Genomic DNA, 22,488 nt, shown 5'->3' on the forward strand with positions numbered 1-22,488 from the left:
TGTGTGGTGTTTAGTTCGCTTGATCTTTCATTTGCTTCTTCAACCATGTACTTCTCATCTAACTTTGCAAGGTGCACTTCGGCAACCATGTTATCAATTGGGTCACACCGAAATAGAGAGTGATTCTCCGGTGGATGCTTCATTGCTTCTTCTAGGCTAAAACTTACAATTCTCCCATCTATTTCAAATGAGTAGTTTCCCGAGTAGGCATCAAGCTTAAATCTAGAAGTTCTCAAAAATGGTCTTCCAAGTAGGATAGATGATGCTCTCGGTCTCGCTTGATGGCATTTCAAGGACATAGAAGTCAATCGGAAACACCAACCCTTTGATATTCACCAATACGTCTTCCGCAACACCCGTCACGGTTATTATGCTTTTATCCGCTAGGACAAATCTTGCCGTCGACCTTTTTAGTGGTGGCAACTTCAATACCCGGTAGACGGAGAGTGGCATGATGCTAACACATGCTCCGAGGTCACACATACAATCTATAAATTGAACTCCATTAACGGTGCAAGTGACCATACAAGGGCCCGGATCATCACACTTCTCGGGCAATGCTCCCATTAAAGCGGAAATAGAACTCCCCAATGGGATGGTTTCCAATTCAAGAATTCTATCCTTGTTTATGCATAGATCTTTGAGGAATTTTGCATATCTAGGAACTTGATGGATAGCATCAAAGAGGGGGATGGTTACCTCAACTTTCTTGAACATTTCTACCATTTTGGGGTCGAGTTCTATGCGCTTTCTAGCTTTCTTTGAAAGTGTTGGAAATGGAAGTGGTTGAGCAATTTCTTCTTCCAAGGTTCTTTTGGCCTTGGTAGTCTCCCTTGTTGGTTGGGCTTCATCCTCAACTATGACTTGTGGTGTCTCCTCTTTCACTACCTCTTCTATATCTATTCTCTCTCCCTCTTGGGCGGTTGTGATAGGATTTGAGTCCTTTGCTTCCTTCTCTTTTAGTTGTGTTCCGGATCTAAGGATGATGGCATTGATGTCCCCCTTTGGATTTGGTTGAGGTTGAGAGGGAATGACGCTTTGGATTGGGGGTTGAGGAGTGGGATTTGATGGTGTATCCATGCGTGCAAGAAGAGCTTGTAGTGTAGAGGTGAGGCCAGTGAGACCGGAAGCAAGTGTGTTTTGTAGTTCCTTTTGGCCTTGGATAATGGTCCGGAGTGTTTCGTCTTGGTTAGAGGGGTGGTTGCATATGTGAGTTGAGGAGTTTGTGATTGGTTGGGTGGTGGTCTTTGATGTGGTGGTTGGTATGTTTGGTAGTTTCTTTGTGGGTTTTGTTGGTTGTATGGTTGATTTTGTGAGTTGTATGGCCGGTTTTGTGAGAAGTTTTGTGAGTTGTTGCTCCATCTTTGACCTCCTCCATTGTTGTTGTTGTCCCTATTCCCTTGTTGATGGTTGTCTCTCCAATTTTGATTATGGTATCCACTCCCTTGATTGTAGCTTCCTCCTTGATAAGGGTGCCCTTGGTTAGGATTACCGCCTTGGTAGTACCCTTGATTGGGGCGGTCATAGAAATTATGGGTGGCCGCCAAGATGTTATCTTCTTGAAGGCTTGGGCACTCACCCGTGTAGTGAGAGTAGCAAGAACAAATGCCACATACTTTTTGAGGGACCAATTGTTGGTTATGTTGTTGAGGTGGTGGAGGGTGTTGTTGGTATGATTGGGGTTGTTGTGGTTGTTGTTGGTTCAGTTGGAGTTGCCTCAAGATAGATGTCATCTCGCTCAAGGATTGAGTTAGAGCGGTGGTTTCACTACTAGTTGATACCTCATTCACGGTCCTTGGGCGGTTGACTCTTCGTCTCATATGTTGATTGGATTCGGCTAAGTCAATGATAAGTTGCCATGCCTCATCCGCTGTTTTATATTTGGACAAAGAACCATTGCTAGAGGTGTCCAAGAGAGTTCTATCTTGCTCTCGCATCCCTTGACATATGTATCCAAGCAATACTTGAGTGTCAAGCATGTGATTAGGGCATGCGTCTAGTAGCTTGCGAAACCGTTCCTAATACTCGTATAGTGGTTCTGTCTCACCTTGCACAATACAAGACATTTCCTTCCTTAGCCTATCCATCTTCTCCGGGGGCAAGAATTTATCCAAGAATCCCCTTCTAAGTAGGTCCCAATCGGAGGTGACTTCACTAGATAGAGTGTAGAACCATTCTTTAGCCTTGTCTTCAAGAGAGAAAGGGAAAGCAAACAACCATATAACAACTTCATCGGATCCTTCCCGTCTAGTAGTTAAGCATATACGATGAAAGTCCTTGAGATGTCGAATAGGATCTTGTGCGGGAAGCCCGTGAAACTTGGGTAGGACCGTAGGAGGTTGATCAAAGCGGTCTTCAATTCAAGGTTTGCATTTAAGTTGGGGTGAGTTACATGAAGGGGTTGAAGGACATAATCCGGTGCACCCGCTTCCTTGATGGTAACTCTCCTCGGAGCATCCATGGTATTAGTACCTAAAACAAAAGAAGAATTGTTAGTGAAATTGATGGAAGTATGGCTAATGCCTTCTTTGAGTGACGGTTCAATGTTCACTTTTAGTAAGGTGGTTGAGGTGGTGAAAACCTCTTCACCTTTCCCAAACTTTAGCCGCCTCCGAGCTTGTCTAATATGAAACAAAGTTCGTTCTATTTCCGGATCAAAAGGGACTAAGCTCGGATTTAGTTGTGAACGCGTCATGCAATGAAGGAGAAATAAAATTCATGGTAACGATGAGGGGTTAGTCACTTGAACAATTTACAATGAAATGTAACTATGTACATATATACACACTATTCCAAACAATAACATGGCACACTAAGCAAATTCCCCGGCAACGGCGCCATTTTGATAAACGTAATTTAGCATGCCGATTTAGAATTCAAAGATGAATATGATCGTGAGTATAGTCTAATCGACACTTAAATTTCGTATCAAACAATTCTACAATCTATATCCGAGAGTACTAGTCTCCCGAGTCGTCCTCCCTTGGAATTGCCAAAGTGTGCATCTTATTGATTAGAAAGCCTTGTTAGGATTCTTTGAAAATTTTAGCAAAGTGATAGGAAACAAACAATCAATCATTAAAAGACTTGGCTTAGGGTTAGCATTAGAATTTCTATCCTTATAGTTCATTCAATGATGACAACAATTAGGCCATGCCTCATTTAGTTATCCCCTAGGTATAGAGGAAAGTCAAATGAAAATAATCAACTTGAGTCACAAGTCCTAGCTTCACCTCATGGGAATCTAGCTTTAGTGCACTCGAAGTCAATTAGCAATCCCTAATTCCAAATCAACAATTGACACAACTATTCAACTTCTTCTAATGGCCCATCCCTATGCCAAGTGAGAAATTTCTACTCCATAACTAGTGTTGACATTTTATCAAACATTTGATGAGCAAGAAAGAAAGTCATAGTAAAATGAGAAGAAAAGTAGAATTGAAAGTATTGCAACACAAGGAACTAACAACAATTGTCAAAGAACAACAATGAAGATCAAATTCTCAAGGTATTGATAAAATCCAAAACTACAAAGTTGAATTCTAGATCTATAAGAATTGAGCAATTACAACTACTACTTGAGATTGGAGAAGAAAATCTATGACATGAACAAAGTAAAGTGAGAATTGCAATGGATCTCACCAAAGAGTGATTGAAAATTCAGAAATTGGATGAAGAAGAACCCTAGTGAGAGCTTGAGATCTTTCTCTCCTCCTCCAAGAGTGTAACTAACTATCCCTCAAAAATATCTAAAATCTAGAAAATGAACTAAAAATCCTTAACCCTTGCCCCTTTGGTCTTCTTAAGCTTTTCCCGCTTTTCATCATAAGTTTTGGGTTCTGAATGCATGGATGCAGCTAGTGTGAATGCTTTGTGCTTTGGGGACAACGACTCATATGAGACTACTTGTGAGAGGGGATATTTATGTGTGGTGTTGGTAGTAGCTGAACCATTGGAAGAGGCAATCATGCAATGAAAGTCTCTCAAATAAGACGGTGGTCTCTTGGGGCGAAGTGACTTTCGTGTCTCTAAATGCAACTCATGGTTTTCATGTAATGTATGTTGATGAGGTATTATTTTGGGTGCTGAACCTCTAAGAGTAATTTCTAATTGAGGACTATTAGGTGCAATTTGATTAGAATTGTCACTGCTTAACTCGATGGATGCAGAAGTGTGTTGAGAGTCATGAGATGCATGCTGAGTACCATCAGATTGTGTGTGATTTGTGTTATTATTGATGATATTATGATGAGGTGAGTCAAAAGGGTCAAAAAATGTATAATGTGTAGGTATGCAGGGTGCTGCATGATGTTGTAATGATGATTCAAGTTTCTCAGTTTGTAAAAAAGGTAGTACATGTTCATAAAAACTGACATTTCTTGACAAAAACACTTCTCTATTTGACAAATCATATAAAAGATATCCTTTAACTCCAATTTTATGACCAAGATGTACACATTTTCTGGCTCTTGTATCTAATTTCTTCCTATGTGCAGTCAATGTAAATGCGTAGGTAAGGCAACCAAATACTCTCAAGTAAGCAATTTCAGGTAATTTATTTTTTAAAATTTGATAAGGACATGATTCATTGAGGGACACACTAGGAAGCCTATTGATTAAATGGACAGCATGAGCTGCAGCAAAATGCCAAAAACTTTTAGGTACATTTGAATGAAACATTAATGTTCTAGTAACTTCCAAAATATGTTGGTGCTTTCTTTCTACAATTCCATTCTGTTGAGGTGTCTCAACGCAAGTTGTTTGATGAATTATGCCTTTGGAATTGTAGAAAGAAGGCATTTTAAACTCAAGACCATTGTCGGTTCTAATTTTCTTTATGGTACTGCCATATTGAGTTTGTACGAAATTGACAAAATTTTGCACATGGGAAACATTTTCAGCTTTAGAGCGCATGAGATGCAACCAGGTATATCTACTTTTATCATCTATTATTGTTAGAAAATATTTGTGACCTTCCATGGAAGGTGTTCCTATGGGTCCCCATATGTCCATGTGTACAAGGTCAAATAAAGCTTAAGATTGAGAGAAAATATGTGAAAAAGCTATCCTTCTTTGTTTGGCAAAATGACAAGAATCACAGGGATCCATAAATCCTTTATTTGTCAAAAATTCATATGATTTTTGCATTACATTTATTCTTTGAAATGGTATATGTCCTAGTCTAAAGTGCCATAAGGCTCCTGCTTCATGTTTATTGGAGTTGTGAGGCCAACTCAGAGATGATAATGCTGTATGCAGTTTTGGTGATGCAATAGTTGTCAGACTCTCAAATGCATATAATCCTCTTCTTTGTTCAGCTACTCCAATCATCTTCTTGGAGAGATAATCCTGTATCTCACAAGTAGAATCATTGAAAATGAATTCACATTTCAGATCAGTAGTCAATTTTGATACTGAAATGAGATTGAATTTAAAGTTGGGAATGTATAATGCATGTACTAGATGAAATGTGTTGCTAAACTCTATTGTTCCAGCTATGTCAGTAACTGTTTGAGTACCATCAGGCAAGTTAATGCGTATAGGTTTTATGTGATACAAATTTTTGAATGATTTTAATGAAAAAGAAACATGTTCACTAGCTCCTGAGTCTATGACCCAGGAATTTGGACTAAATGTGGCCAAAGACATAATGAATGCAATACCTTGATTTGATGGTAGAGAAATGGTGTGATTAGAACCTGTGTTATGACTCTGTTGTTGATTATTCTCCCTTTCAAGAAGTGCCAATAATGCTGCTCTCTGATCTGCAGAGAACTGAGCCTCTAACTTGCTAATTGCTTCTTGAGTGTTGTTACTGATATTATCACCATTCAAATCAGTAACCATGTTGATGATTCCACTGCCGCTGCCACTCCTCATATGAGGTGGGTATCCATGCTTTTTATAGCATACATCCTCAGTGTGTCCACTCTTACCACAAAATACACACTGTTTGTAAATTTGACCTCTGCCTCCTCTTCCATTTAATCTACCACCTCTGGCTCTAAGGCTTCTACCCCCTCTAGTGGCCATATTGATCTGAGGGTTAAAGCCTTGATTGGCTCTAGTGTCACCTGTGGTTATCAATGCTTTTCCTTCGATGATATCTGCATTTTGTCTCTCTTGCTGTAACAAAAGTGAGAAGGTTGCATCTACCGTTGGGAGCGGCTTCATCAACATGATCTGGGACCTCACTACGGCAAATTGATCATTTAGTCCCCTGAGGAGCCTCACTACATTGGTATCTTCTTGGTAATTCCTCATCACATCTAAACCACAATCACAAGTTCCAGTGCAGTACTTACATGCTGGAATTGAGCGAAAATTATCTAACTCTTCCCAAATTCCTTTCAATTTGGTGAAGTATGCAGTAATGTTGAGGTCTCCTTGCCTTATGCTAAACAATTCTTCTTGTAACTCAGCCATTCTGAAAGAGTCTCCCTGGTAATAGCGATGTCTCAAACTACGCCATATATCTGCAGCAACGTCCATCCACACCACACTGTGTGCTATCTCTGGACTTAAAGACAAATTCAACCAAGACACCACATATGTGTTGCATCTATCCCACGCATCAAATAGTGAATCATCTTCCGATGGTTTTACTAAAGTTCCATCAACAAACTTCAATTTATTTTTAGATCTCAACGCTCTACACATAGCTCTCTCCCAAGCATGATAGTTACTGGGACCTAAAATAACAGAAATTAAAGGAGTTCCTGGACTCTCACCAGGATGCAGAAAGTACGGACTCATTGGATCCATAATCGGACTTTTGTTCGCTCGATTTGCTGCTGATTGCAATTGATTAACCTGATTAACGAGGTTCGCAAGTGTTTGAATGTCAAAATTCGAGGTTTGGTTGGCCATTCTTTCTGAAAATTAGGGATTCAACTCAACGATCTTGTAAGTTTCAAGATTCGGATGCTCAAAACTACAAGTTTGATTCAAACTTCAAACCTATTAGATCTTTCACATCAGTGCTCGTGATCGGAGCTTTCACCTCTGTTCCACGCTCACCGCACCATATCGAAGAACCGTGAATTGAGGTGAAGCAGCTCTCATCATCTCTGTCGTGTAAGCTTAGATGTGAAGAGAAGAAAAAAAATGGAGGAAGAAAACTAAAGAAATCAAGAATGAGTGAAGAACGAGAAGAAAGTTCTAGAAAGTGCAAGAAAGAGATGGAAGAAGAAGTTGATTCTCAGAGAGAAAAAGCATGAGTGTTGGCATCTCCAAAATGAGAGAATGAACCACACAAAAAACTACTTACTCAGGTTCTATTCAATATATATGTTTACAATTAAAAAGCTAACAAACTAACCTACTGTACAAATTTCAACAAACTAAGCTTGACTAACTTAAATATATCTAACAAATTTGGAGTACAAATGTACTCTCAAACTAAATGTATAATGACTATTGATCATGTAACAGATGGTATACATCTGAAATTCAACAATGACTCCCCTCCACATTTTTGCCACGACTTTTGGAATCAAAACTTGAATCCTACCATCGTCCAAATTGTTAAGAATACATAATATAAGCGTAAAAGAACATATTTATAACTTGTAGTAATTAGTTTGCATATACTTGTCTTACTATCGTAAAGAACTATTTAATGGAGTTTATCTCCTTAGGACTAAATCTGTTTAAAAGCTTTTAAATTCTAACGACATGAATTTTAAAACTCCATTCAAGTTTCCTTGCATTAACATCTTCAACGAAATTATATGTTTCAACTTTCAACTATAATATGTTCGGTTTTAACTGAAGCACTTAGAAAGGATTTTTGTTTCTCACCTGACAATTCAAACTAAAAAAAAAAGAAGCAAATGGCAGGTGAGCATAATGCCTTTCAAATAAATGTGTCTTTGAAATAATATTAAATTAATTACCTTCTGGTGTATATTATCCACTAGACATGATTGAATTTATTTGTGTTTTTTGGTAACTTTTTGTGTATAGATTCTTTTTTTTTTTTGATTTCTGGTAATAAATTAAATACTTTTTATTTATTTTATAATACTTATTTGATTTGAGTATTGTCATAGGTAGAAACTCATGTGCAGTCGACTTCACGTGAAGTTGATATCTAAGAGCCGTTAGATGATTTAACTGATTTGACTAAATTTTCATCTAACGACTCTCAATTATCGACTTCAGGTGAAGTTTTTACCAATGTCATATGAGCGCTAACACTTGTCAATTATACAGGACTTCACGACACGTGTTGTGTTTAAAAAATTCTATTTATGAATCTATGAATCACAGACCTGTTACTATTCTCTTATTTTATAATATATATATATATATATATATATATATATAATAGATTAATAGATACTACAATTCTATTATATATTAAATAGATTTGAAAAAAATAAATTAAAATGACAGCCAGGGAAGAAGAAAAGGAGCTCGAATTACGATAATACCCACATGCCCTCTCAATTCCCGCCAATTCGAAACCCTTACAAAATGAAAGAGAGGGAGAGTGAAAATAGAATCGCAGTCGTGGGTGGAGTATCTGGATATGGCGGAGGAAGAAGAAGTTCAGATTCAAGAAAACGCGGAGTCATCCCGACCCGAATTCCCGACGGGTCGGGTGAAGAAAATAATGAGACTAGACAAGGATGTGAATAGGGTGAGCGGAGAAGCGCTGTTCCTGGTGTCGCGCTCCACCGAGTTGTTTCTCCACTTCCTGGCTGAGAAATCGGCGCGCGTGGCCATCGAGAAGAAGCGCAAAACGGTTACCATTGACCACCTTCGGGTCGCAGTCAAGAGGCACCAACCTAGCAGCGATTTCCTCCTCGACTCGCTCCCTTTGCCTTCTCAGCCCAAAAATCTCCCTCTTTCCACCGCCGCCGACCGGAGAAAAGCTGATAAGCCCGCACCTGCCGGCACTCGTCGCATCGATCAGTTCTTCCGGAAGCCTGAAGTCCAAGTTGCTCCCGTGGCAGATCCTGAAGCCGAAGCTCCTGCGGAAGCTGATGCTGAAGCTAAAGATGCTCCCGAAGCTGATTCTGAAGCCCAAGCTGCTCCTGTGGAAGATCCTGAAGCCGAGCCTTCTGCGGAAGCTGATGCTGAAGCTAAAGCTGCTCCCGAAGCTGATTCTGAGGCCCAAGCTACTGGAGCTGAAGCTGACGCCGGAGCTGAAGTTGCTGCCGAAGCTGAAGCGGCAGTTCACGTAGATGAGTGTTAGGTTGAGTTTGTTTATAGTTATACTATTTGGAAAAAAGGAAAAAATTTAAAAATGAGGAACGAAAAGAAAAGAGATTAATTAAAGATTGCAGCCAGGTCTTTGATTTCTCTGCAATTTAGGTTTTTTGTACATCGATAGCGACATGTGATTCTAATTTTCAAGCTGATTAAGGGTAATTCCTTTCTTTCTGTATTGCCTATATCTTTATCCATGTAGGGCTTACTTGATTTTCTTCTTTTTGACGATTTGTTTTGTTTCAATGAACTAGTAACTTTGCTCTTTGGTTTACACGTCATCATTAGGATCCGCGAAACTGTTATTTATGATTATCATGCATTTACAATGTCAAGTTGTTATTTCTATTCAAACTGTAAATTGTGTGTTTGTATCAGCTTCGATTTTTTAGAACAGCTTATAATCAACTGCTGTATATGGTTTTCTTGTCAATATCCAATTCAAGTCTTCCACTTGGATCTGCAAAGAAAAATGATTTCACTTTTTGTTGGGGACCTAGCAGCAGCTTAGCACACTTGAAGCAAAGTTCCTGAAAAATGATTTCACTTTTTGTTGGGGACCTAGCAGCAGCTTAGCACACTTGAAGCAAAGTTACAAACAAAGCAATGGACGAAGAATTTAATCTGTATACAGGTATACAACTAACAAGGTCTCACTCATTTAGGAAACTCAAGTGCAAAGAGATAAATACAAAAAAGAAAAAATCCTATACATGATGAGTTCATATTTATTCTTTTGCAGGTTGGTGACAGTTTTATTGCAAACGATGCTTTCTACAGGTGCTTTTCACTCAAATTATGTTTCAAATAAAGAAAATTTAAGGAGAAAATGGTCCAGAATGTGTTGATATCACAGAAGATGCCTCGTCTCTTGAATGAGGAGGAATGCCAGGTTCACCAAACATCCTTCTTCTTTGCATCTTCCTTCCATCATTAATGAAGGATATAGCTTGATTTCCTGAATTTATGCTGTTTGATCTGAATTGATGGATACTGATGGGAAGCCTTCTGTTCACTGGCATAGGACTGTCTAGACCTCCGTTACAGCTTTTATTTGGAATACGTCTACTGCTGGTGCTTGGTCTTGATGCATACATATTATCTCGCTCAACTGCTACTTGACTCTGGACCTTCTTCTTTTCCCATGGCTAAAACCCAAAAATTATTAGAGGAGCCAAGAATTTGATGAATATGGCATAGTTATTTCTTGAACAACATAAGGTGATATAGAAATTAGTATCTGTTTAAAACCGGTGTATGATACCAACCTGCTGTCTTTTCTTTTCCTCCTCTTTTTCTCTTCTTAGCATGTTATACTCTTCCAACATTTCCATTAGAGGTACCTACACAGATATTATTTTGCCAGCTATGATCAACGTAAAAACGAATGGAACCATACTAGAAAAAGCATTGCAATGAGAAAGTAAACTGTGCCAGTGTAAGAATGCTCAAATCATTGGTCAACATAACTGAAGCTAGAACTGTATAATATGATTTGTTTCTTGCAATTCTTTAAGTTTTTTATTATCATCTTGTGTGCTGCTGGTGTGCTTTTTGTTACTCTGTTGGGTGTTTCTTGAAAATTTATCTATAGACGCTTATGCCATTACTTGATTAACTGTAAAACACATTTTGCAACTTCACACTTTTCTCAAATATCTAGAGGACTCACAATTGTGCCTATCCTCTGCCCAGATGTTTCTAATACTATGCTTAAGTGTCACGCATTTAACATTGGCCAACCTTTCTTCTAAGATTAGGTCCTAAATTTGAATCTACTTTTACACATGTATCAATATATATTCTTGCAATACTTGTTTTGCCTTTCTTTGGATGCTACCTGTTCTGTAAATTTTAAAATGCTTCTCACTATTCCATAACTCAATTAGACTGTGTAATATATACTTTTCAGATGCATCTTTTCTAGTATAAGAATAGTGTTTTAGAATGTAGGATAGCTGACCTGATCATACAAGAAAACTTTATTTCGTTCTTCTTCCCAAGATCTGGCCATTTTAATTATCAAATCTACCAAAGCTGTAAAAAGCATCCATGTTATGTAAGTATTTGAGTTTGCTTCCAATTAGTGCAAATCTTATTGTTGTCTATATACCTGGCATTTTGCTGACCATTATACGGGCACGTTCAGCACGTCTCAAGTTTTTGTGAGCTCCTCTGCTGACTGAGTATCGATTCTCATCCTGATAATACACTTGGATTGTGAAACGTATAATAGAGATATTTATTCCTTAGCCATAGTTATGAAGATTGATTGAAATGAAAATTCTAACCGTGCTATATTCTTCTAGCCAGCGTTCTTCATCACGTGCTAACATCCACTTCTCCACCTTCTCCATTATAGCCTTCCTGCTAGCAGCCTCTTCTTTTGCTCTTGATATCTGTTCATCCATACTCATGAGGAGATTGGAATGGTCAATCTCCCCTTTTTCACATCTATGTCACTATCTAGGACTGTTTAATTTTAGATAGGCACTTAATTTTGTTTGCAAAGGAACACACATTCATTAATTACAGACTTACAGTCACCTGAGTTTATAAGGTTAATGATATTCTTCATCTCTGTCTGTGAAGGTATCTCCACATGTGATTTCTTGCATATCAATTCCAGTTCCTCCCGTTTCTTCTGGAATAACTCTTTCATCTTGCTTGCTTTTAGTTGATCCAGTCTCTTGACTTCAGCTTCAGTCTTGAATAATGAAAAAAAGATTCTTCTATTAGTTCCATTTTTATTTTCCACCATTTAAATATCTGAGAGTTTCTGATATTCTGGGGATAAACTTAGATACATACCTGCTGCACTATTTCTAGAGTTAGACTTCCTGGATCAGATACTTCTGAAGATGAGACTGATAACAAATTGATTACGTGTGAAAAAGGTTGTCGGTCAGTGTACGGTGCATCCATAAGATTCCATAGATTCAACAGTTCTTTCCCTAAATGATGAAGCTGCAAAGCATTCAAGTTAAAAATGCAATACCTGAGGCTTTAAGACCTTATATTTGTTTTAGATTGGCTGGCATCTCAACAAGTTGGACTAAACACAATTTTCTCAACTAAGAGTCAATGTATACTGAATGTTTTATAATTTTGCACCCCAAGTCAAGAATCCTTTCACTCATTTCTAATTACAAAATAAATTCAAATAACTATGTAACTGTTATAAGATGAGATTAAAGGCTTTTCTTAGTTCATTAGTGACTGGTATAACTCCTTGGGATGGAGATAAATTTAACATATTTCATATATGCCCAAAATAAAGATACAACAACAGTTTTATTAGTTTCACCTTGTCAAGTCGGGCTTTCTTTTCTTCGTAAAGGGACTCTACTGTGGTGTCAAGTTTATCCAGGATTTTGTCACTTATATTCTTTGTTATTCCACACAAATCATTCAAGCTTGGGTGAACTTCCATGATGATCGCTGAGGAATCTTTTCCCAAGATTGTGGACAGGCTGTATATTACGTCTATGTATTTCTCCACTTGCTGGAGTCTTTCATTCTTCAAATGTAATTGCAATAAGCAAGATGAAAAAGTCTAGTTTGTAAAATACTAACTTCTTAAATGGCAGGGAAGGAAAATAACTGCTGCTAGGTACCTTCTCATTGTAGAGCCTTTGCAACTCGTTCTGATACTCCTCAAGTCTTTTTAGTGAAAGATCATTCTCGTTTACTACAATGATTGATGTTGCATTATCTGAATTACCTGCAATTTCTGCAGAAATCTTTTGAATTTGCCCCTGCACCGCTCGGAACTGGTTTAGCCTCTCTTCCTTCCTCAGACGCATCTCTCGGAGTGCTGGAGTGATCGAATCTAGCTGCTCTTTTAGTGTTCCCGCCCTTTTTTCTGGCTGTTCAGTTAGTAATCTCATCAATGAAGAGTCTACAGTGATAGTTCATGTCTTGTTGAAGCATACACATTTGTCATTTCTCATTAGTCACATTTAACAATCAATGCACTCTGGCATAAAACTATTTGTGTGTATCTACTTAATTGCTACATAACATGGTATCAGAGACTATATATGACTATATGATCCTATAATCTAATAATCTATAGCTCAATCTTGCATGATAGTCTTATGACAATTATCAAATTCGTATCTACTATGAATAATGAGACAGTTGGAAGCATAACTGTTTCTAGATTAGTAAGTCTCATAAGCATTAAGTGAAAAAAAAAAAGAAGGTACTAATTGGCTCACTTTACTTCAAGATATATGAAAATGGTCTAATTTGCTTGTTATGATTTTTCTAGTTCTAATTGTTTATGTATACTAACTGGAGAAAGCTAAGTGGAATAGGTACCCGTCCAGGTAGAGATCTTTCACCAAGAGACAACAAAAGGTGTGTAAATTCAGCCTCGGCCTCGGCCAATTCTTGGTGCAGATGTGCTCTGGATATATTTGCTTTGTCGACCTTTCGTCTATAGACCTCGAGGCACTCTTGCTCCAAATCCAGCAGAACCTTCTCCCTCTCGAATTTGTCTTCTCCGACTTCGTCCCATATTATCTAAAGTCATTCAAAATCGAGGAAAAATAACATGAATAATGGAATGTGACAGAAGATTCAAGACATTCAATGTGTGAAATGAGTGTGAAGGAGGCTCTTGCCTGCAGTTCCTGCAACAAGAATCCACATGAAGTTTCTAATATTGCAGAATTTCTCATCCCTATTGGTGTCTGGACTGAACCCATTTTTGTTTTTGGTGGCACCGTTCCAGTGTAGAAGGAACTCAGATACTACTGAGTAGTATACCTCTGAATGAAGAGGGAAAAAACACAGAAGAATGATTGGGGAAGAAAAGAGGTTTTGGTGTCAGTGGAAGAGAGTGTTTACCATTTGGTATGAGTTTTAGCTTAAAAGACAAGGGTGGCAGAGGTGGGTAATGTAAGCTTTTGTTTCAAGAATCAGACTCGGCCACATTTGATCCTACAAACTTTAACTTTTTCCCTCCCTCTTTTTATTATTCCAATTGCAAAGTACAATATAACTGTCTCTTTCATTTTAGAACCTAAAATTGATAGGGTTCCTTAGTTAGATGTGCTAGATGTGATGTGTGTCTTGCACCATGTTTCTTCAAGTATAGCTCTTCTATTTTGTAGGACTTGATTCCTACGTTATCTATCATTATCAAATATATATTTTTTGATGCTGATCCTGATTGGGATAGACAAACATAAAACACTTATTTTCTGCTTTCTGTATTGGATGCCTCTTTTATTTCTTTTTATCAAAGAAAAATTTAGGTGGATGCAATTTTATATCTATTAAAGTTAGGACATTTCTCCAAATTTAGTAAATATTTATTAAAGTATTTATAAATTATATATCAAATGAGTTCTCATTTTTCTTAATTGCGTTTTTCGCATGTATTTTAAATTTGGTAATGTTTCGGTATCTTTTTAAAACTAGAAGATAATTTTCTATTGTGTATTATTATTATATAATAGGTCTGTTTTGTACACTTTTAACATATGAAATAATTATAACCAACTTGGGTTGGTCGGCAGATTTTTAAATAAAGTTCAGATCCGCAACGAATTAATTTTTGACCTGTCGAATTGGAAGACACCGTGGAAAACAAAGAAAAAACATATGAAATAATTATACGTTTAACTAATTCGACACATATTTAAAGTTTTGATAAAATAAGCTTTTAGTTCATGAAGTACGCAATGAATATCTTCTAGAATAAGTTACTTATCTAAAATTTAATTTAAATATGATTTTTTTATATTTAAATAAAATATATAGAATATTTATTTCACATATTAAATACGTGTACAATTAGATTTTTATGTGATAATATAAAAAATGTAATTTATTCTCTAATTTCCGGATGATACATGAGTAATTGCCTTCAAAACTTTTATCAATTGTACCAATTAATACCCTCAATGCACGATGCTGATTCTAATGTTGATTATTTGATTATTTCTGTTGCAAGCTTCCTTTCCAGAAGTGAGATCGAATTTAGTATGACATCATTATCACGTGTATTGAATTTTTTTTTCTTTTTAAAAAATTAAATAAATGTAGTTTTAGGTGCAATGAAAACAGCGAGGAATTTGATTTTCGAGTTGCTATGAAATTTTCTTTTATTGAATAAAACGTTCCACCCTGTTCCAGTATAGCAGTATAAAAGCTGAGACATGCCTTGCAAAGGAAGAAAGAAAGCATAAACATAAACTATTATGTTATAATAGTGCATACATGGACTTTTTAAGACACCTTGCACAGGAGAATGGAGTTTAGAGTATATATAGTGGTGGAGCTTGAGAAATTCGTTTGAGGAAAATAGTAAAATACATAATAATATTATATAAAAACAAAATTTATAAATAACACGATTATTTAATATTTTGTCAATGCCATGACAATAAATAAATTATTTTAAAAGAAAAGGATAAATAGATTCTTGACCTTTTAATTTGTAGACATTTAAGTTTTTGATAATTTGAAAATACATTTAAGTTTCTAATCTTTTTAAAACTTAGATATATTAATCTTTTATGTTTACTTGGGCCTGTCAGACTCAATGGAAAAATCAAACGTGACTCCCGTTGTACTGATATGGTTGATACGGATGCTCACGTGAAAAAGTTTTTAAAATTAGACAAATTAGATTCAGGAATCGATATGTCCAAATTTTAAAGAGGTCAGGAACTTAAATGTATCTTTAAAAAAATCAGAGATCAATTTATCCTTTTCTCTTATTTTAAAGATAAATATTATAAAATATCTTAAAAGGGTACTTTTCAAAATTTAAGTGATTTAAAATTTTTAATAATGATTATTAAATCAATTATTGCAATGATTATGATGATGATGATCTTTTTCAGGTAGTCCAATAGTCCATCATGTTGAATTAAAATAAGTATTGAATCAATGTGTGAAGAGTTAAACACATGTACACTTAAATTGTTATATAATACTTTAGTCAAATGAGCTTGTTATGTTATCTACAGTACTACTACTAAATATTTTACAAAATGTTTGGGGAATTATGGCCCCATTGTCCACAAAAAGTTTTGCCAGTGTATATGTGTTATTTTTTTATATTATAATAACGTATATTTTTTGTCTTTAATATTTTTAAAAAATTTTAAAAATAATTTTAATATTTAATATGTTTAATTTTGTCTATAATATTTCAATATATTTCAATTATACTCTTATGTATTAACACTGTCAATTAAGATGTTGACGTGGTAATTGTATTGATATCAAGAATAAAAATAATATTTACAATTTAGTAATTTTTTTAAATAAAAATCATATTGTAACATTCTTAAACAATCACTTTTACTGAGTATACGTTTTTTTCTTGTGTCTATTGAGAATTAGTTTAATATAAATTTTTTTAATATAATTATTTACACAAAAACATTTTTTTTGAAGCATATCATTTTTATTATATAAAAATAATTTGGATATCTAAAAAATATCATATAATTTGTTAATAAATATGTGATTGTGGAAAAAAACTTCTAAAAGGCGAAAGATTTTAATTTATATAATTTTGTATTCACATTTAATCATGTGCTATCACATAGACAAATAATTAATTTCGTTACTCATTTAAGTCAGTATAATATAATTTTTTTTAGTAATCAAATTTTTGAATATGACAAAATTGCAATTCTATTTTTTGGCTCTAAAATAATAAAAATACCCTCTTAAATACGTATCACAGGGGAGGAGCCACATATAGCAAAAGAGGGGCAATGACCCCTCCCAAACTTATAAATTCTTTTTATAAATTGTGTATAAATTTTACTTTAGCCTTCTTTAAAAATTTTATTTAACTCTTTTTCTATTACAAGATTAATTTTTGACCCCTCCCTAAATTTCAACCTAGCTTCGCCATGACGTATCATATTTATTCACCAAAAAAATACAAAATATTTGAGAGGAGATAGATTGAGTATATAAAAGTAATAATAAATTCAATAAACATATGTTAGATTAAATACATCATAAATAGATTTGTACTAATATTTTTCAAGAGCTTGCAAATAGATTTTAAATACTAATAAAGACTTGTATTTTTCACATCATTTTAAAATATAAATTATAATTAAATGAAAGATAAGAATAGTAAAATTACAAGCAAGAATTTTGTTCGGATTCGGTCACACTTCTGTATTCACATCTAGTTCTGCCTATAATCATGCCAGAAATTTATCTACTATCAATAAAACTTGAAACATGTGATTGATAAATCACTACAATTTATGCACTTTTGATACATCTTCAGGAATTCTTCATCATATATATTAAGTCTCGCCTTATGGATTTAGCTCATTTTTAGGATCCTGCTTTTAAAATTACCTATGATACGTCTTTCAGTCTAAAAGGTTGGTATTATTCCAATTTTAATAGCTAATTGCGTATAATTAAGGGTACTTGCAACATTATTGTAATACTTTTTGAACTACATTTCTTAGGATTGCATATAGAATATCATTGATTTACCTTCAGTATATTTTAGAAAGCAAATTTTATGGTGCCTATAATTTGATACTTAATTTTTGTCTAACTTACTTTTTATAATAAATTTTAAATATTTAATCATTATTTATTTTTATACTTTTAAATTTAAATATTAATTTTTAAACTTTTTGATAAGTTGGACAAACAATTTTAAACACTATAGCAATCACCATTTTAGAATTAAGTTTGGATGCTTTACTTACATAGTTGATTAATAATGTACTTATTTCAGAATGTGGATTCTTTCATGTTGAATTTTCATATATGATTTGCCACTATTTTCTTATGCTATGCCATTTATCTAAAATAAATTATTAGAAACTATGCATAATTAAAAAAGCTTGGTGAAAATAGTATACGGGGATCTATTTCCTCTTCTCTTGTACAACAAAAAGCACAAAAATTCTTGGAGCGCAAGATTCATCTCTGCAATGGCTCCCTTCTTCGCAATGTAATGTCTTTGAATATTAAGATACAGTATTCTGGATGTGACGGTATAGTTATGGTTCAATTATTCTCAAATTTGAAATCCTTGTTGCTCTCAACTTAAATAAGGATGATGGGTTTGGAATTATATTATGCAACTGGAACCAACTCATATCTATGAACTCAAATCGTCATTAAGTCTAAAAAGATGACCCTTTATAAAATAAAAGTATACTGCTACGCTTAAACTGAGTTTACAAAGAATCCAATAAGGTCGTTTTTCCATTACCATTATCTAATACTGGTAAAAGAAAACCAAACATTTATGCAATTTATAAATGGGCAAAGAAATGCTTTCTTATTTTATTAACCTGCTTTAATTTACATATCTTAAAGGTAAAATTCCAAAAGCATCAATTAGAACATTTGACCATGTCACCAGAGAAGTGCATTTGGTTTGTTACAATAAACCAAAAAAATTTGACAACTTAGAAAGATATATACTGACTATGAATCCGTGTTTGCCTCCACCAAAGAAGTGTCGGTTGCAGCTCTTTGAGCTTCTAGCAACTTCATTTGGCGCTCCGCATGTTCCCTTTCGCAAGCACTAATTCCCATAATAATATCCAGCATAGTACCAGTAGTGCCAAAGAATACAAGGGGTGCCAGAGATTTGCGCTTTATCCCCACCGGAATCGCCAGCAGAGCTCCTGCCACTGAGAATACCCAAGTGCCCAATGCACTTAAAACAATTCCATTTCAGTAACATTTTTGAATGAATATTTTCGAAAGACGCATGCAGAAAAGCTAGAAAATTAAACAGTAACGAGTGGACAAAAGAAACTTTGCCAAAAAGAGGAATATTATTGATAATCTTTCTATACTAGGGAACAGTGAGACTAAAACCATTTAGAAGATGCACCAAGGTACCAGCCTCACTACAATTCATGGTTGCCCATGGAATTGCCTAACAACTACAAAGCAAGAGACATATAGAAAGGAGATTGGAATCAGTTAGGGAGTAACCAAGGGGACAAAAGTGCCATTACAGCAGTGAAGAATCATCATTGGCCCCAAAAGTATTCCTCTAAGTAGTTGTTTCAGCGGATTGATGCCAATCCACAGAAATAGAGTGAAAATGACAATGAGCATCGTGATTTGAATTAAAACCTAACTTCATCAGAAAATATAGCTATTCATATTTTTAACATTGCATCGGCAAGTTCAGTATGCATCAATTTGATAGTATGGTGTAATCATAAACAACAAAATCAAAGTCTTTTCATGCTAAACAAAGTTGGTTACATGAATCAAATGGTACCGAAGTGTCTTACTGTAAACTATGAATAAAAGCATTTAAATCTAAATGGCATAACAAGTAATAAAATTTCATGCCTAATGATATTTAAAACCCCCTACTAAATGACATAGTAATATCATGGAAATTTTTTGAACACCTTAACCCTCATACAACGAGTAGAAACCCACTCCATCACCTTTAGATTTTAATGTGAATGCCACTCCAACATACAACTCTAACTGAAGCTTCAGTCTACCCTATACTCTTAGTGTTCCTACGCATTAGTTCCTTGAAGAATTGTCAACATTTCATTACTCATTACCTTGCTAGTTATCCTTGGTGGACCAGAAAAGTTTATTCCCTTAAGTCACAAGAGTGGGAGTAATAGGGAGTTAGGGACAAGAAACATAAAAAGTTTTTGCCATTTTCATCACCAAGGTAATAAACAAATGGGTTACTAATGTCATTTCCAATAACAGTCCCTCTAATCGACCCATTAGTAGACTATGAAATCTGAGCACAACTTTCTCACACACACTAGATATCTGTTAAGAGAGGTTTCTCTAAATATTGAAAACATGAAAAAACACAAAATGTGATCATTGTATCAAAAACAAAGAGAAAGGTCACATAACAGAAAAGATGAGATGGGGCTTAATTACTTGGAAACAGAGCAGTCTTCGAGATGCTTCACTTCTTCATTTGCCATTTTTCCTGTGATAGGTTTTGCGGCGTTGATCTGGACATAAATGATCAAATCTATTAATATATAGTTACTTTTTCTTCCATTGCATTCACAATTTTCCTTTTCCCCTTCCCCTAGAGCAGAAAATGTTTCTTTAAACCAGATTTTTAAATTCTGATGGTGTCATTAATCTAATAATTATTATACTGTCTTAACAACTGCAATATTCAAGGAAGAAGGAAACAGAAGATGAAATGGCAAGGATTCCTTTTCTAGGGAAAACTAACCTTTGGTTTTTCTTCTTTTCCTTCTATGCAAATTTCCCTCTCTGAAGAACTATTATCAGGGTTTACAGGGACAAAAAAAAATACAGAAGCAGAAAATGGTACCACAAAGGGGAGAGCTAGAGAAAAGGACGGCGAAACCACAGAGCTCGGAGAACAGGACGGCGGGTCGGCTGCGACGCTGGTCAGACGAAGGCGGTGATCCTCAAGACGGAGAGACAACGGAGCTTGCGGCGCAGTGAATCGTGCACGGCGGAGCTCGAGGCGCGGTGAAATGAGGACGGCGGAGTTCCAGCCGCAGTTAATCGCGGACGGCAGGAGATTGAGGAATTGTGAATGGTGGACGCTGTGTGAGTCTTGAGTGTGTGGGAGAAGGAGAATACAAAAGTGATGAGTGATGAGAGTAGATACTGTGAGTGGTGAATGAGAAACTGATTTAGGGTTTGGTCGAGCTCATGTTTGCACTTTGCAACAGAACATGGAGAGGGAAGCCTTCTGTTGAATGCTGGGTCGGGTTTCCGTTTGGATATCCAGCTTTCTTGGATCTAGGCTAGGTTGTGGGCCGGGTCGTGACAGAAAAATGTAACGATATGGAATTAAAAAAGTAGAGGAACTAAAAAAATAACTAAGATCCGAGATATCGCAAGTGAACTAGAGAATTTGTTAAAGGGCTTAAACTTTTTGAAGGGTTAGGCTTTATCACCTCCAAATATAATCAAAATCGTAAGAGCTTCATTACATGTATTTCGTTTGATTTAATGGGTGCATTAAGAATTCAAACGAAGGGTAAGAGTACCGCGTTCGTGTTCTTGATTCCGAGATATGCCACCATGTTGAAGAAGCGCTTGTGCAGCTGAGGAGAAAATGCAAGAGAGGGAAAAAATAAAGTTTGAGGATAATGGAAAGAAATATATAGAAATAAAATCATCTTTGAATTCAAAATTTAAACTTTAAAACGGTAAAATTTGCATATTAAGCTTTTGCCATTATTGAGCTTGATTTATAAAAAGTAGTAGTATTAATATTTGGTGTAATTTTTAAAATCAAATTATAAGTTTCTAAGAATCTATTTATTGAAAAATTAAAAAAATTACTTTTCTCATAATAAAAAAGTTTTTTATCACATTTTTTTAAAAAAAAATATTTTTAGAACTAAAAACTCAAACACAAAATAACTTATTTATAAACTACTTTTAATATAGACATTTATTATTTAAGTTATTTTAAAAAAAAAATTTAATTAAGCTGTTCATCCAAAAAAAATAGATAAAGACAAAAGAAATTATTTTTGGTATTAATAAGATAGATAAATGATAAAAAGAAACAATTCAAAATTTAAATTTTGAAATTTGTTAATGCAAGAGACGAAAAGAACTTGATGATCGTGTGTGAGATAAATAGAAAAGAATGATTATGGTTAACAGTTAAATTAGTTTTTTAGATTATTTATTTTTTAAATTGGTCTTTAAATGATATTTTTTTAGTCATATTAGTCCTTAAAAAATAAAATATAGGTTAAATTGGTCATTTCATCTGTTAAATGATAATGTGTTACGTTAATAAATGTCATGTGACAACGTGACATGATGATGTGGTAAGTTAATATCACATATCTTAAAATAATTAGTTGATGTATCAAGTTAGTAACACTTGATATAACACGTGTCATTTGATAATGTCATAAATTTATTTCCAATAAAATTAATCCTTGAAAATATACATGTAAATTATTTTTAATTTTTAATTTAAAAATAGATTAAATTAGTCTTTATATAAATTTTTTTATTTTTTTATAATATTAAATTTTTAATATTTTTTAATCCTACTCATTTTAATCTTATTTTTTACACTTTAATAAACAAAAATTTTTACAATTAAAATAATTAAATTATTATAAAATTATTTTTTATACGTATTTTTAGATTTTTTATTTTTAAATTTTAGTATTTTGTAGTGAATTTTTTTATATGAATAATTTTATCAAACTATTATTAATTATATACTAAAAATTATAATTTTTTGAATCTTATTAAATAAATATAATAATTATTTTAAAT

General features: G+C 34.6%; 3 protein-coding genes across 5 annotated transcripts; 1 reads left to right on the plus strand and 2 right to left on the minus strand.

The window, feature by feature from the left end:
- Positions 1-8,484: 8,484 nt before the first annotated feature.
- LOC130954667 (uncharacterized) lies at positions 8,485-9,804 on the plus strand. Its single transcript, XM_057881423.1, has 2 exons — positions 8,485-9,377; positions 9,666-9,804. The coding sequence occupies exon 1, from the start codon at positions 8,537-8,539 to the stop codon at positions 9,203-9,205; it is 669 nt and encodes a 222-aa protein (XP_057737406.1). The 5' UTR covers positions 8,485-8,536; the 3' UTR covers positions 9,206-9,377; positions 9,666-9,804.
- LOC130954666 (65-kDa microtubule-associated protein 8) lies at positions 9,659-14,139 on the minus strand. 2 transcript variants are annotated; one of them, XM_057881422.1, is made up of 11 exons: positions 13,851-14,139; positions 13,546-13,749; positions 12,837-13,088; positions 12,527-12,739; positions 12,031-12,186; positions 11,767-11,926; positions 11,511-11,662; positions 11,333-11,420; positions 11,183-11,256; positions 10,488-10,562; positions 9,659-10,367 (listed from the first exon to the last, which is right to left on the minus strand). In XM_057881422.1, the coding sequence occupies exons 1-11, from the start codon at positions 13,932-13,934 to the stop codon at positions 10,038-10,040; spliced, it is 1,788 nt and encodes a 595-aa protein (XP_057737405.1). In that variant the 5' UTR covers positions 13,935-14,139; the 3' UTR covers positions 9,659-10,037. The 2 variants fall into 2 exon arrangements, with proteins under 2 accessions (XP_057737405.1, XP_057737404.1); XM_057881421.1 differs by having other exon boundaries at positions 11,761-11,926.
- Positions 14,140-18,386: 4,247 nt separating this feature from the next.
- LOC130954722 (uncharacterized) lies at positions 18,387-20,890 on the minus strand. Of its 2 annotated transcripts, none has more exons than XM_057881482.1 (3): positions 20,537-20,890; positions 20,125-20,201; positions 18,387-18,904 (listed from the first exon to the last, which is right to left on the minus strand). In XM_057881482.1, the coding sequence occupies exons 2-3, from the start codon at positions 20,169-20,171 to the stop codon at positions 18,670-18,672; spliced, it is 282 nt and encodes a 93-aa protein (XP_057737465.1). In that variant the 5' UTR covers positions 20,172-20,201; positions 20,537-20,890; the 3' UTR covers positions 18,387-18,669. The 2 variants fall into 2 exon arrangements, with proteins under 2 accessions (XP_057737465.1, XP_057737464.1); XM_057881481.1 differs by having other exon boundaries at positions 18,390-18,904; positions 20,435-20,890.
- Positions 20,891-22,488: the final 1,598 nt, after the last annotated feature.

The sequence above is a fragment of the Arachis stenosperma genome, chromosome 10 (assembly GCF_014773155.1).
Source record: "Arachis stenosperma cultivar V10309 chromosome 10, arast.V10309.gnm1.PFL2, whole genome shotgun sequence".
Lineage (NCBI taxonomy): Eukaryota > Viridiplantae > Streptophyta > Magnoliopsida > Fabales > Fabaceae > Arachis > Arachis stenosperma.